General features: G+C 43.3%; 1 protein-coding gene across 4 annotated transcripts; it reads right to left on the reverse strand.

The window, feature by feature from the left end:
- Nucleotides 1–393: 393 nt before the first annotated feature.
- Nucleotides 394–16,035, reverse strand: TRNAU1AP (tRNA selenocysteine 1 associated protein 1). Of its 4 annotated transcripts, none has more exons than XM_072980271.2 (9): nucleotides 15,805–16,035; nucleotides 13,167–13,264; nucleotides 11,033–11,132; nucleotides 8,975–9,027; nucleotides 8,164–8,295; nucleotides 7,075–7,194; nucleotides 2,711–2,873; nucleotides 2,206–2,239; nucleotides 394–916 (listed from the first exon to the last, which is right to left on the reverse strand). In XM_072980271.2, exons 1-9 carry the CDS (start codon nucleotides 15,829–15,831, stop codon nucleotides 765–767), a joined length of 879 nt encoding a protein of 292 aa, XP_072836372.1. In that variant the 5' UTR covers nucleotides 15,832–16,035; the 3' UTR covers nucleotides 394–764. The 4 variants fall into 4 exon arrangements, with proteins under 4 accessions (XP_072836372.1, XP_072836373.1, XP_020655346.3 ...); XM_072980272.2 differs by having other exon boundaries at nucleotides 394–898; nucleotides 15,805–15,974; XM_020799687.3 differs by lacking the exon at nucleotides 15,805–16,035 and adding an exon at nucleotides 9,130–9,170.
- Nucleotides 16,036–16,170: the final 135 nt, after the last annotated feature.

Genomic DNA, 16,170 nt, shown 5'->3' on the forward strand with positions numbered 1-16,170 from the left:
CTGGAGAAAAAATGACTGCGACACAATATGATAGCCGTTTTCAAATATCTGAAGGGCTGTCATGTGGAAAACAGCCCAGATATGCATTGTGTAGGTCTTGACATTATCCACTAAGTAATAGATATGACTTAATGTAAATGAGATTTTGTCAAAAAAAAAAAATACTAGAAGGGACTTCTTGACCACAAAGAATTTTGTATGTACTTTGAGAATGAATAGATGATTTATGCAAACCCCACCCACACCCCAGTAAAACTGTTTGTTTCCTCAAAAGTTTAGTTTTGGACAAGATTGCCTTAGAAAACAATAATGGTATCAGCATGTCTCTATACATCAGCACTGGTGATTCTTTCTCCCATTTTTACCACAGAGGAGAACATCAGAAATCATGCCTCCTATGTAAAAGATATTTTTAATTATATATACACAGAAGTAAAAGTTTTTCCACCACACCTTTTTTTTCTTTAAGTTTATAAATTACAACTCCTTGTCAAGGATTAATAAGTCTGTCTCAAGGTCAAAAAAGAAAAAGAAGAAAAAACTAAGTATCTGAGTTCTAATTTCATCATGAATAAAAGTGACCACCACACTCCTCTGCTGCTCAGTGCAGACAGGAATTGCCCCAAGTCATCCTCTGGAATCTTGAGTTGGAGTCTCTAAGAAAGGAGTGGCGCAGTCCTTCTTCCAGCTCCAGGTTTTGTGTGCTTGGCAGCTCCAGGCATACTGGCATGTCACTTGGAGATAGTGTGGGAGCCATGAGGCAATTACATGGCTTGAATCTCTGAAGATACACTGTCCAAAGGTTGCCAATGACATTCTATCAAGGCGTCGTAGAGTTCTTCACTCTGTTCCATGAACTGTTTGTTTGCTTCGGCTACGTCCGTCTGGGGCATTGGGTCTGTCAATAAACAGAAGCCTACATGAGTGAGTCTCTGGTTATAACAATATGAACACTTCAAATGAAACAAAAGCTGGCTTGGACAAAAACATCGTATTCAACAAGCACATTCTGTTCTGTGGAAGCAGCCCCTTTACAGAACCTATGATCCAATCAAGTTGTTTCTGATTACAAGTTTCCTATAATTGCAAACTAGGATGCTATGCTTACCACGGACAAGGGTTAACACTGTAAACCAACCTAAAATTATGCATTAGAAACCTTGCTTCCTCTGAACTGGTCATCTGATTTTTGTGGACTGATGAAACTCGAAAATATGGTTAATAGAGACTTCATAGTTTAATGTGAAGGGGTGGAATTATAGCTGAAATGCTTGTTCACTTTCACTTTCTAATTAGGTATGCTGAGTTATGATTGTTCAAGCCAGTTCAATAGTCATATTCATATGAAGCATTTTTTCAATGTTCTGACAAAACAGCAATAAAAACTCTTTTGTGAAACTACTTAAGAAATGCATTTAAGCCTGTAAACCGCATTACATGCATTTCGCTCAGTTGTGAGCCACCCAAGATCTCTGGCAAGAACATGAGATATAAATAAAAATGAGTTAAATAGAGATTCTATCTGCAGAAACACTTTTCCCTTAGGCACTTCTATTACACAGTGGTGCCCCGGACGACGACGATAATCCGTCCCACTGAAATAGCCGTTTAGCGAAATCATCGTAATGCAAAACCCTTTCCCCATTGGAATGTATTGAAACCCGATTTAATACATTCCAATGGGGGAAATACCTTGTTGTCCAGTGAAGATCGCCCATAAAGAAGCCATTTTGCGAGTGCCGATCAGCTGTAAAAATGGCTGCCCTGTGAAGCATGGGTCTGGAAAACACAGGGCAGCCATTTTGCGAAGCCGACGATCAGCGGAAAAAATCGTCGTCTTGCGAACAAATGGTTCGCGAAGCACGGACCTAATCGACGTCCAGCGAAAATCCCCCATTGGAATGACTGTTTTGTGAATTGCTATAGCGATTGCAAAAAGTCAGTTATGCAGATACATCGTTTAGCAGGGTCGTCGTCTTGCAAGGTACCACTGTACCTGAAGTGTTAATGTATGCTATTGTAGTAAGCCACTGGACCAAAATCCAGGATCAGAGTAAAACGTCCACCATCAGATCTCATACTCCACAGATCCAAAAGCTGCCCAGGTTTTTTCTCCTGGCTTTCACAACTTCCTGAACATCTTTAGCTTTGGGTACATCAGGATCTGCATGAACGCAAATTCAGGATTATAATGAGAATAATTACCTTCTAATGCATCTTCACCAACTTCTTCATATGTCTGCAAGAGTAAAAAATACAAGTTATGAAGCAACTGGGAGACTTCTTTATCACTGCTACTACAGAATAGGTGTGTTTCCTTGAAAAGTTTGGCTTCCTCCATGTAGCTAAACGAGGGCCCTTTTGTTATTAACTTTTTCCATTGGTTTTGGATTTGTTTGAGAGGTTCTTTATGGCAGCAAGCATTAATCATTTTAATTGCATGTTTAGTTGCTTTAATATTTACTATTAAAATGGTTTGTAAGCTGTCTTCTTTGTATGTCTGAAGAACAGGCATGATAAAAAGATAAAATAAAGCAAATAAAGTTATTTTCTCATTCAAAAGCACCTTCAGTGTAATTCTGTGCATATTTACTCAAAAGTCTCACTGCATCCTATAGGAATAGTTCCAAGAAAGTTTGTTATGACTTTCAACTTCAAGGACCTTTTCATAGTAAATTAGCAAACCTTCAGATTTATTTTCTGCCCTTACCTGCATGGTACTTTGCGTGTAGCCATATTGCGGGTAGCTATAACTGTAACTGCCTGTGTTTTGATCATACCCCCAGTGGGCATAGTAGTTCTGATACTGCTGGTAGTACTGGTTGTAGTTATAGTTGTACATCTGATTGTACTCGACCGTCTTCAACCGGTTACTATGGGGAAAGAACGAGGGAGGGGGAACATAAAATTACAACAACTCCAAAATATTCAAGGGAGAAATTTAAGCTAGGGTTTAATGGTAGAGCTTAGTGTCCAATGCAGGTGGAATCAAGACTTTCTTCCTTTCCAGAGGGAGTCCTCCATCTGTCAATAACTGAGGCATGAATGGAAGTAGTGATTGAAGTTTAGAACTATTCAACAGCAATAAATCAACCAGTTAGGGGTGAGGAGTAGCAAAGTATATAAAAGATGTATAGAACTGTGAGGAGTTCAGTGATTTGGGACACAAAATGCTGATGGAGAGTTCTTGGATAAAAATCAAAGAAAAGTTAAACAGCAATAACACCATTGGGATCTTTTGTAGACCTACTAATCAGACTCAGATTACCAAAGGTTCCAAGAGGAGAACCACTAATCGTGGCAGATGTCAGTTACTTTGATAGCTGTTTGAAGTTCAATCTGTTAAGACTGTAAGGTCCAATGAAGTCCTCTGTTGCCTCGCTTACAACTTCCTTTTCTAGATGGTAGAAGTAGTAGCAAGCAGATCAGCTTTGGATGTGGTCCTCACTATGACTAGGAAGAACTGGTCAACAAGGGGCAACGAGAGGAAGCTTTGGATGGAAGTGAGCACATTGTCTTGGGATTTGTTATAGTGAGAAAACTGAAAGCTAAGAATAGTATAACAAGCACTCTGGAATTTAGGGTAGAAACAGTGTGTCCAACCTGTGGTCCAAAATACTCAGAGAGAAGGGAATCCACAATGAATGGACCATGTAGGTTTATAGCTGGCTGACAGACCGCACTGAAACAGTGTTCACTGATGACGTCTTGTCATCTTGGTAGAAATGACAAGTGAAGTGCCACAGGATTCTGCCCAGGGCTCAATGGCCGTCACCATCTTTGTAAATAATTTGAATAAGGTCTTGAAGGCGATGCTCATCCAATCTGCAGATAACTCCAAACTGAGAGGGGTAGCCAATACCTCCGAAGACAGAATCAGGGGACAACTGAATCAAACCAAACCAAATGTCACTCAAAAGGGAAAAATGTGAAATTCTACATTTGAACAGGAAAAAGCAGATGCAAAAGGTAAGATATGCGATTCCTAGCTTGGCAGTTGTAGAGTGGTTAAACTGCAGAACTGTGGTCGAGCCCCTGCTCACAACCTGAGTTTGATCTGACAGATTCAGGTAGCCAGCTCAAGGCTGACTCAGCCTTCCATCCTTTCAAGGTTAGTAAAATGGGTACCCAGCTGGTTGGGAAGCAAAATGTTATCTACATAATTACGTTGTCAACCACTCAGAGAGTGCTCTAGCATTACAGAGCATTAAACCAGTCAAAACATCAAAAACATTAACAAAACAACAACAACATGGTTCTTTGTAGCCCAACAACAAGGGTCTTGGTAGACTACAGGCGAAACAAGAGCCAATCGTGACAGCAAAAGAAGACAATAACTCAAATATCTGACTGCATGAACAGTAATATAGTGTTTAGATCTAGAGAAATTATCCTATCATTCTATTCTGCTTTCTCAAACCTCATCCTTACTGGGTAACACCATGTAAGAAGGATGTTGACAAAGCAGAATGTGTCCTAGGGAAGGTATGCAGGATGGTTAAAGGGTTAAAAATAAGAACATGAGGATTTATTGAGAGGTTGGGTGTGTTTCACCTGGAGAGGACAGAGACAATACAATAGCCATCTTCAAATATCTGAAGAGCCATCATGTAGAAAATGACCCAAACATACATTCTGTAGGTCCAGATGATAGGAGCTAAAGTAATGGATTCAAATAATGATAAATACGGCTAGAGCGTAGGTGGAGGAAGAACCCGACGGATTACAATTGGACAGCTGTCAGGGTCGCAACTAACCTTTACCTGACTAAGGTAAAGGCTGCATGTAGATCATTCTTCGCTAACCGGATAAGCGAAGCGTCCAACCAGCAGGCGGAGTTATTCCGTATAGTGCGCGACCTATCTGGAACTGGTTCAGGTGATAGGCCTCCCCCTAGTTTTTCCCCTGACCAGTTTGCAGCCTTTTTTAAATCTAAAGTGGAGGCCATCCGCCGGGAGCTCTCTCCGTTTTTAAAAACAGTGAGTCGAGCAGAGATGTCCAGCACTCCATCTTACCCAGTGACTTTCAATTCTTTTCAGCCTGTAACGCCTGATTCCGTTTCCAGGGTGCTTGACCGCTGCCGAGCCACCACCTCCTCCTTGGACCCTTGCCCAGCCTGGTTAATCAAAGCAGCCAGGCCGATAACAACAGAATGGGCCACAGTAATAATAAATGAGTCTTTCCTTGAGGGTAGATTTCCATCCGCCCTCAAGGAGACACTCATTAGGCCCATAAGAAAGAAACCTAGTTTGGCGGCGGACGAAATTGGCAATTATAGGCCTGTCGCCAATGTTTCTTTCATGAGCAAAGTGGTTGAGAGGGTGGTGGCCGATCAGCTCCAGGCTCACCTGGACGAAACGGATGCCCTGGATCCATTTCAGTCGGGCTTCAGGCCGCGCCACGGTACTGAGACGGCATTGGTCGCCCTGTACGATGACCTGCTGAGGGAGGCCGACAGTGGCAAAATCTCCCTGCTGGTCCTCCTCGACATCTCGGCGGCCTTTGATACCGTCGACCACGGTATCCTCCTAGGGAGGCTCTCTGAGTTGGGAATTGGTGGCTTGGCACTTGCCTGGCTCCGTTCCTTCTTGGGGGACCGTCCCCAGAGAGTTCAGCTTGGGGAGAGCGTCTCGGCCCCGTGGAGTCTCAATTGTGGGGTTCCACAGGGGTCGATTATCTCCCCAATGCTGTTTAACATCTATATGAGGCCGCTGGGTGGGGTCATTAGGGGATGTGGGGCTTTGTGTCATCAATATGCCGATGACACCCAGCTCTACATCTCCTTTTCACCAACTGCAGGTGATGCTGTCCTTTCCCTTCAGCGTTGCCTGGGGGCCGTACTGCAATGGATGCAGGAGAACGGACTGAGGCTGAATCCGGATAAGACGGAAGTTCTGAGGGTGGGTGCCCCCATGGTAGGTGGCTTGGGTGGCTCTCTCACATTTGGGGGGACCACCTTGGCCGCGAAGAGTGGGGTCCGCAGCCTCGGCATATATTTGGACCCGACGCTCACCATGGAAACTCAGGTGGCATCGGTAGTCCACACCGCATTTTTCCATCTTTGGCGGATTGCCCGGCTGCGACCCTATCTTGACATGGGGGCGCTCACTACCTTGGTGCATGCGCTCGTAATCTCAAGATTAGATCACTGTAACACGCTCTACGTGGGGCTGCCTTTGAGGCTGACACGGAAACTTCAGGTGGTGCAGAATGCGGCGGCCAGGCTCCTTACAGGAGTGAGAAAATATCAACACATCTCTCCAACGCTGGCCGCATTGCATTGGCTGCCCATCTGTTTCCGTGTCAACTTCAAAGTTTTAATGCTTACGTATAAGGCCCTAAACGGTTTAGGACCTCGATATTTGGCGGAACGCCTCCTCCCACCAAGGTCTACCCGGATCACCCGCGCGAGTCAGGAGGTGAGGCTGAGGAGCCTGACGCTGAGAGAGGCCCGGAAGGAGAAGACACGAAACCGGGCCTTCTCGGCGGTGGCTCCTCGCCTCTGGAACAATCTCCCTCCGGCGATTCGCGCGGCCCCCACGCTGGGCACCTTTAAAACCCAATTAAAAACATGGCTGTTTATTCAGGCCTTCCCTCCAGCCAACTCTTGATTTTTTCTTACTTTTCCTTTTTATCTTTACTGCTGTTCTTGTTTGATTATTATGTATTTGTCTATGTTTTATTATTTGATTTTATATTTGGAAGCCGCCTAGAGTGGTCCGGTGGGCCAGATAGGCGGGGTATAAATTAAATAAATAAATAAATAAATAAATAAATAAATGAGATTTTGCTGAAATATTAGGAGGATCTTCTTGATAACAAAAACTGTTTGACAGTGGAATGGGTTGCCTTGTAAGGTGGTAGACTCTCCTTCACTGGAGTTCTAAAAGAGATTTTAGATGGCCACCTTGGATGCTTCAGCTGTGGATTTCTCCACTTTGGAAGGGACTGGACTTGCCGACCACTGGAATCCCTTCCAGCTCTATGATTCTACGCAAGCCTAGAGAGTTCCCTACCCTACTCTATTGTAGTCCAGCACAAATTGCTAAACCATGCAGTTGCAGCAATACTTACGCTTTTGGTATAGCAACACTCAAACGTATTGGTTTAGAACCAAGACCAACGGCGCCTTGGCACTCTACTAGTGCTCTTTTCTGTTCCAATTCATCAGAGAATTTCACAAAACCATAGCCTCTGTCAAAAGACAAACAGCCAGTAAGAAACAATGAGCAGAAGACAACAAAGATAAAGGTGAGCAAATCCCCTTCTAAGAGACAGCAGGATCATGATGACACCTGCCAACACCCCCCAACTTATACAGCCAAATGTAAAAAATAATTTTAATAATAATCTTTATATTAAGAGCATTCTCACACACCACAGAAGAGAGTGAAGACTTTCTCTTTGTTGCTTCAGAAAACTGAACTGGATCTAATGAATTAAATTTAAGGAGGGCAGAACATGCCTGAACTTTAGGAAAAAGTACTGGATGGTAAAAGCAGTTCCACACTGGAATTAATTGTTAATGGGACTGGAGGGCTCTCCTTTACTGGCAGGGAAAGGCTGAACAACCACCTGTTTGGGATGTGTAAATTCTTTATTTCCTGCATGCAAAGATTAGCCCCAAAATTTTATCTAACAGTGATTCTATGAAAAGAAAGAGGAAGGACCTGCAGACTTGAGCTATGTGGCTGAGTCCTAAAGAACAGGTGATACTGTGAGTAGCTCAGAATCTGTCCTCCTTTTGGGGATTCCCTAGATGCAGGGATAGGAAACTGTGGCCCTCCAGGTACTATGTGACTGCAACTCCTGTTATCTTTTTGCCAGCATAGCCAATGGTGAAGGATCGTGCAAGTATACCCCAGTTTCTGGGGCTCACATATACCTTTATCAGGGATAGGATTTGGGGATTTTTTTGCAGTCCAGTTCCAATAATTTACTGAGAATTCCTTGAGGCAGAATCATGGGAAATGCAGTCAAAAACCTGAATTTTACAGAACAGCTTCCTCACCTACACATATGCCTCCATTTCAAAAAGAAGGGAACCATACCTCGGGGCTCCATGACAGTCACATGGCATCTTAAGAAACATGTTTACATTCACATGGACACCCTCCTGGCCTTTCCCAAACCAGATGCAGAAGTAAAGGGGAAGATACTTACTTGGAAACCCCTGTCTGGTCCACAACTACTTTGCCGCCCCTACACGATGGGTATACTTTTACGAAGAATTCATATATCATTCCATCATCTACATCAGGAGAAAGATCTCCAACAAAGAGTGAATATTCTGGGCTAAGGGTAAAAAATAAGGGAAAGAAAATTAACTATCATAATGATCAACCAAACTAAAATATCAAGTGTTTTTTTGTTAGGACTCATCACATTCATTAAGGAATCTACCCTAGTACACTTGGAGGGACCTGCTGCTCAGCTCTGCCTCGTACAACACGAATGATATTGGCGGCGGCAGGCTGTCTCTGATTAAAGCCTTCCTTCTGTAGTTTTGGGTGGTCATGGTGGTGGCTCATGCACAATGGGATAAAGTCATGTGCATCCCAAAACTGCAAAAGGAAGACTTTAATCAGCACTAATGCCAACACTGCCATTGCGCAGATGGACCCCACTCAACAGGATTTCATCCATTACATTTAAAAGTAATGCAGGTTTGTTGCTTAAGGGTTCAATCTGTGAACTATGTTTTAAAAAGCACTGCATAAGAACAAAAATGAAGTCAGGTCCAAAGAGTTATCTTAGACAGATCTACGTATGTACGTTCAGTATGATTTCATTTGTTATTTTGCTACTTTATTGTCACTGTTATATTTACATATTGCCTTCTTCCTGGCTCACTAGAAGCAGTTATTAATTTTTCATAAAAAATAATGGAGAAAACACTAAACATAACTGCTGCTCCTTCCTACCAAAAACAAAAATAATTACAATGGTGACCATTTCATATATCTCACCTTACCTATTATCAGGCTGTTTTCCATACGTGGCATAATTTAATTTAAATCGCTTTGTCTGAAACAGAAGAAAACAGGAACTAAGAACTAGCATGTCCCTCCAACAAACTTCTACAGACAATTTTTTTTAAAAAATCTATTCTACAAGGGAGATGCTCACCATACTGGTATTTGGGCAAACTTTCCTCTCCTTCAGCAGGACTGACAAACACAAAACGTGGAGACTGAGTGTGGTTAAAACTAAAAATTAATCCAAAGGCAATGACTCAGAAAGCACCCTGTCATCATGTCCTTCCATTAGCTTTCCCCAACCTGGTGCCTGCCAGCTGGGTTGGACTACAACTCCTATTATCCTCAGCGAGCCATGGGGACCTCTGGCCTTGCCTGTAAACTAGGAAAACTGTACCGAATAAAGCACAGCATTCCAGCTCTGGACTGCTCAATTCAATTTGCTTTGCACAGTATCCGGGGACAGCAGGGGCAGGTGGAGTTTCCTGAGGTCATCTGGCAAAGGCAGATGAAGAGCCTCTGCAGAGTATGAGGTGTGTGGATTTAAGTCAGCACCCTGAACTGGGTCCAGAAGAAAGTGGGAAGCCAGTAAAACCACTGGCACACTGCTACTGGTGTTGCTGGTGACTTCTTTCATGCAAAGAAGATGGCTCTTGCACCACAGCAGTGTCAAAATGCAATCTTGTGTAAATCAGAATACTTCAGACTTATGTGGTGCTCTAACTGTGAGCACTTACAGCACTTTCGTGAAATTCCTTAAAACAGTAATCACCACAAGAGCCCTGCAGGCTGATATTCCTTGTTCCCAGATTACATATGAGGAGTAAACGGTGACAGAAGGAACAACTGGACTCAAGGCTACCCAGACAGCTGATATAGGGCAGCCTTTCTTCTGATGTGTCGAACCACAACTCACATCAGCTCCAACCTGAGTGCCCAGTTGCAGTCCAACCCACATGGGGGGGGGGGCGTGTCGGCAACAGGCTGAGGCTAGCTAAATCAGAACTTCATGACTCAGAACTATAATAATAATAATAATAATAATAATAATAATAATAATAATAATAATAATAATAATAATAATAATAATAATAATAATAATAATAATAATAATAATAAAAAATTGATTACAGTGGTGCCTCGCTTAGCGATCGCACTGCGATGTTCCCTATGGGGAAAAATCGCTTTATGATGATCGGTACCCTGTTTCGCTTACCGCTTATCGCAAAGCGATGATTTTTTAACAGCTGATCGGCAGTTCCAAAATGGCCACTGGGTAAAAAAAATGGCCTCCTGCTGTGTTTTCGCACTGATTCCTCGCTTAAGAGGCAGCGAAAATGGCCGCCGTATGGAGGATCTTCGCTTTAAGGTCAGTTTTTTGCCCATAGGAACGCATTAAACAGGTTTTAATGCGTTTCTATGGGCTTTTTAAAATCGCATAATGACGAAATCGCTTATCAGTGATTTTTGCTGCACGGATTAACGTTGCTATGCGAGGCACCACTGTAATCACATGACAATCACAGTTAATTCTGACTTGGAAAGGAAGGCTGATGGTTGTTTCACCTAACAGAGTGGGCAAAAAGCATCAATGGCTGTATACCAATGGCTGCAACGCCTGTACAGACATGTCTGCACATTTATACCATGTGTTTCCATTTTATTTGGCTACAATACACTTCTTTAGTATTCTGGATTTTCATTTTTCTTGTTCTTTTTGATGTTTTACCAAAAAATTCTTTGTCAGGGCCCTCTGCTTCTGCAGAACAAGCTCCTACACATATTTACTTACAAAAAGATCTCGGAGATCAGCACATTACTCTCAATTTAGTGTATTCTGGACTTCATCGCTTTCTGTGTTCATGTCAGAAGCATCACAATACAACTAATAGATATATTAAGATAATCTGCAATCATTTAACGGTAAACATCAAAAGCAACTGAAGCGGCCAACACCAAATCTTCTAAGGGGCATGGATTACACTGACATAGGTGTGGAGTTGACTATTCTTCTCCACACTCATCATCACTAATCTCAAATGCATTTTACTTACAGGTGTGGCACCAGGAAGAGGCTTCCCATTGATTTTGTGTAAACATTTTTCTGCAGTTGCCAGATCAGCAAATTCAACAAAGCAGTAACCTGCTGGAATCCTGAAAGAACAAAAGCATTTCAAGACCCTTATGTTTTGAACTGACCACTCGCATGTGTTCATTTCTGCAAAGTAAGATTTGATGCTGTATCACAGTCTTTGATCACTGTCAACAATGTTCAACAAAGACTCTTCAGTGGGTGCCTATGCTTTCCGTTATTCAACTGCAATTCCCATCAGCCTAGTCAACATGGCCCATTGCAAAGGACACGCTGCCCTTCTGATGTTCATCAACGTCAGAAGGACCACACATTTCTTATCCCTGATTTAGAACAAAGACAGAGAGGGAGATATTTCCACCCCCGCTAATAAAGATTAATTTAGAAGACATGAAGAATTCAATGCAGGGCTTTCCACGTGCGTGCCCTATGCTATGCCACTGAGCTACAGCTCTCCAAAGTGAAACCTCTACTCAGACAAAAGGAATGGTGCTGGATCCCACCCAAGATATATTTGCATCTACTGTGACAACTGCATACTCCAGAGGTAAGGATCAAGGAATCCCCAATCCTATCTGCTACCAAAGGTGATATATTTTAAGTAGGTTGCTTGTGGAAAGATTTACAGTGGTGCCTCGCTAGACAGTTACCCGCATGACAGTTTTTTCGCTAGACATTGACTTTTTGCAATCGCTATAGTGATTCGCAAAACTTTGATTCCTATGGGGGAATTTCACTGGACAATGTTTGGTCCCTGCTTCACAAACTGATTTTCGCTAGACGGCGATTTTGACAGCCCCCTCCGCGCTCACAAAACAGGTGTTTTCGGGACCTAAGCTTCGCAAGACAGCGATTTAAACAGCTGATCAGCGGTTCGCAAAGCGGCTTTCCTATGGCTGATCTTCGCTAGACAACAACGATTTTTCCCCATTGGAATGCATTAAACAGGTTCCAATGCAGTCCAATGGGGAAATGCTTTTCGCTAGACAATGATTTCGCTAAACAGCGATTTCAGTGGAACGGATTATCATCATCTAGCGAGGCACCACTTTACATCAAACAGCAAAGCCTTTCTAGCTTGACTTGCCTCATCCCTCCCTGTCTTTGGGAGAGACAAAACAATATGATGTGTGAGTGAAAGGACACCCGGAAACTTTCACTTTCCCAAGTGAGAGGTGGGCAAAAGACTGAGAAAGGAAGCTCAGCTAAAGAGCTGTGAGAAATCCTGCTACAGGTGACAGCTGTGGTCTGCCTAAATAAATAAATAAATAAATAAATAAATAAATAAATAAATAAATACCTACCTACCTACCTACCTACCTACCTACCTACCTACCTACCAGAGGTCTGCAGACTAACGGTGGAAAACCACATTACCTTCATGTGGAGCTGTTTGATCTTTCCTCCACTAGACTCTTCCACTAATATCAGGATTTACTTTATTTCCTGCCTAGTTTAAGTTGTTCAATTAAGATGTATATTTCACTCAATACTTTACTGCTTGATTATTTATTATTATAATATATATATATATGGTAATGGTCATCTGTAATTAAATTATTTTTGAATTTTTAATTTATTTGGTCTGTTGCAGTGTGTTTTGGCTATTACTACTAAATAAATGGATGAATATATGTGCAAATGAGAAAAAAGAAAATTCTTAAGTCATGCCATTCTGGTTGCATGCTCTTTTTGACATTGCACCTGAATGACAAAGCACATTGTGACCCTTTGTGAAGCACTTCCTATTTCCGTAGTTGACAGAAAATACCGGATTATTTAAATCAGCCAATCTTTCCATGTGGCCTCCTGGAGACCCTGGCACATTTGAAGAGAGGAAAAGAGTAGAAACTATTCTTCTCATACCACTTTATAAGGATTGTTATGCAACGTATACAATCCTGATTTGGCCTATATTTCTTTCATATTGTGTTTCTGACAGAGACTAAAAGAAGGTTGAGAATGGCTGATTTAAATGATCCAAGTACTCGTTCCAAATTTGAAGACTCGCAATATGTCTATATATGTTTCTTAACTAGTAACAGTATTAGAAAACTAATATTGACATATAAACCAGATAAATAAAATATAAATACCCTGTCAATCTGTTCCGAATGATTTTAACACTCAGAACCAACTCTCCCATAGTAGCAAATGCTCTTGAAATGAAGTTCTCATCCATATATGGCTCCAGCTAGAGAGAGGAAAAAAGGGAGATGAAGGTTGGTCATAGCAAGATATGATTTCTATGATTAAAATGCATTTAGGAGAGGCTTATTCCCTGCAGGCGGTAGTTTAAAGAATTATGCATGTGAACAGCAGTTATTAGAAGAGTTTGATGAAATGAAGCAACTGACTCTTTGAAGGATGCTACAAAAATCATGGGAAACCGGCAGGGCACAAACATGGAGCAACGGTGGTTTGGCACTCCCATAGCCTGGTACAAGCCGAGAAACAAAAGCCAGCATTTGTCCATAGACAGTTTCCGTGGTCACATGGCCAGCGCAACTAGACTTGGAACGCCGTTACCTTCCCACCGTGGTGGTCCCTATTTATCTACTTGCATTTACATGCTTTCAAACTGCTAGGTTGGCAGGAACAAATTACAGGAGGGTTATACAGTTAACTGGTTGGATCCAAACCATCAGGAACAAATCCACTGAAACCAATAGGATTTATATTGGTCATAATAAATCTGTCTCACGGATTTCTACAGCTCTACTCTAAATAAGATTACTGTAGTCTTGGATCCAACCCATAGCTTTTAACAACTTTAATTTTTATTAAGGTGGCACTGCTGTCCTAACAATCACATTCAGGCCAGTCCCAAATGACCTCTTTTGGGGTAACTAGGGACATTTTAAATTATAACAACAGTTAAATTATAACAGCGGCTTTGATTAAAGACCAAGGTTGCCTAAAAACAAACACACAAACAAAAACAAAGACATTATATGTTGCCGTTCATGACCTTACTTCTTGATATAAGAAATTACAGGAAATAGGAGGCACTCTAAAAAGGGGGGGGGGGCATCTCACTAAACCTACATTTCCCTTCCAACTGTGCTGACTCAGATGAACCGAGCACCCCCTCTAGGCCCAAAGAAGTGTTCAGGTTTAATTGGTTGATTGTTTATTTATTTATTTATTTATTCAATTTATATGCTGCCCAAACTACCCAGAGGTCTCTGGGCGGCTTACAATAAGTGGGTTTCCTAAGATCAGAAAGAAGCCCACAAACAGAACAGGATGGGAGTATTCCTCCCTCACCAGTGCCCCTTAGAATTTGGAACGCTGTAATATACTGGCTCCAAAAATGAAGTTTCCATTCACAACGAGTCACTGATTACAGCCTTTACCCTCTGTAAATTAATTCACATTATTTATCCATATCTGAGTTAGCATATTCTTTCTTTCAGTATCCTTAGGTTTCTAGTCCCTAATGGGATGCAGAAGGTGAGATCACCCTTTATTTCCTTAGCCTGGGAAAACATCTTTTCTTGCCCCTCTTTGTTGCTGTCTTACTCATTTATATTGTTAAGGGGCACTGGAACATTTCTTGCTATATTCTACACTTTTATTATGTCTCTTGTTGCGTTTAGGGTCTCCTGCCCTTGAAAGGTGGCCTATGAACGGACAACTATAACAATATTACATCCGACCCTGGTGCCCTACTACATTTCCCAGCAACAAGTTTCAAAAATTACAGCACTGCTTCTGCACATCTAACAGCAGCAGAAGAAAAGGCTCCCAGTGTTAAAGTTTCCTGGGTTAGTAACAACAGAGACAAGGCTATAGCGAGCAGCAGGAGGAACAATAATAATACTAATTACAAACACTAACTTTTTTGGATTCTCGAAGGCTAACTTTTTTTATTTCCAGAAAGGCAGCTAAAGGAACATTCGGGCCACCCTGAAGGACTAACACATTTCTTATGGCATTAAGGCAGTGGGGTCAGGGAACAGGGATAAATGACCCCAAATAGGGTAAAAATGAAAATCCTGGGGGTAATGAGGACGGCCACGGCAGCGCTTCTTCTTTGTGTCAGTGTTGTTCATGCAGAATAGGAAAAGAAATGGTTTCAAACCAGTAATATGGCCAGGCTAAACGGTGGTAAGGGCAGAGCAGGTGTTTCGTCCTGTGCAGTCAGTTTGAAATAACTGGGATCCCTTGAAACCATTGTATTAGTGGCCGAAAGCTGGCTCTGGTTCTTTTTGCCTCGTGTGGATGCTGTGAAAAGTGGAGCTTGGGACAGCTCTGGCATCCTTAAAATATGCAGGGGGACCGATATAGATATCTGCATTCACACGCTAGATCCGTGTCCTGTCAAGGGGGTAATGTCTCGTGTGTGTGTGTGTGTGTGTATTTTCGGGGGGGGGGTAAAAGGTAAAAAAAAAGTTCCCTGACCCCCCTGCATTAAGGCTTCCCAGGACGAGGATTCACTTCTGCTGGTTTTAAAACCCCACGTCGTGCAAGGGATGAAGTGGACGCTAGTCCGGGGGGGAAAAAAACCCATCCCCAACACACACACCCCGAAGGGTCTCTGCCCGCGAGGAGCTTCCAAATGCAGGGCGACGCTGAAGAAACCGACCCCTGGGGAGAAAAGAGGAAAGCCGGGAGCGGCCCCTGAGGGCAGGCGGGCGGAGGGGGTCCCCTTTCTTTCCTCCAACCCCCCCCCCAAAAAAAACACCTCCTCCCGAGGCGAACTCCCCCCCCCCGTCCTCTTGCACTCACGTCCCCCATCCACAAGCTGGCGGCCATGCTGCTCCCGCCGCCCCGGGACCCCGGAGGGAGGAGGAGGAGGAGGCCGACGGGGAAGCCTCCCCCGCTCGGCCCCGCCGCCTCTTGACGACGGCGCCACCGCCACCACGCCGCGGCCCGACGTTCCTCCCTCTTCCCGCTTCCTCCGCCGGCGCCAGCTTCCCCGCCACGTTGGACTAGAGCGGCCGGGCCGAGGGAGGAAGAGCGTGGGATTGGCGGGGAAAGGCCTCGGCGCGGCTCGCAGCGGCCTCTGCCGGCCCGGAGGAGCAATAGCAGGTGGGCGGGTCCGGGTCCGGTTTTTTTTTTAACAAGGATGGGAGAGAAAAGGAGGAGGCGGGG

This window comes from Pogona vitticeps, chromosome 9 (assembly GCF_051106095.1).
Source record: "Pogona vitticeps strain Pit_001003342236 chromosome 9, PviZW2.1, whole genome shotgun sequence".
NCBI classification, from domain to species: Eukaryota; Metazoa; Chordata; class Lepidosauria; order Squamata; family Agamidae; genus Pogona; species Pogona vitticeps.

Excerpts from the sequence above, each read along its gene's own strand:
- TRNAU1AP (XM_072980271.2), bottom strand. The coding sequence starts at position 15,831 with ATGGCCGCCAGCTTGTGGATGGGGGAC. Across the intron at positions 9,028-11,032 it reads CTCTTCCTGGTGCCACACCT|ACAAAGCGATTTAAATTAAA; the intron begins GTAAGTAAAATG and ends CTTCTGTTTCAG. Across the intron at positions 917-2,205 it reads TGGTGAAGATGCATTAGAAG|GCTTCTGTTTATTGACAGAC; the intron begins GTAATTATTCTC and ends TCACTCATGTAG.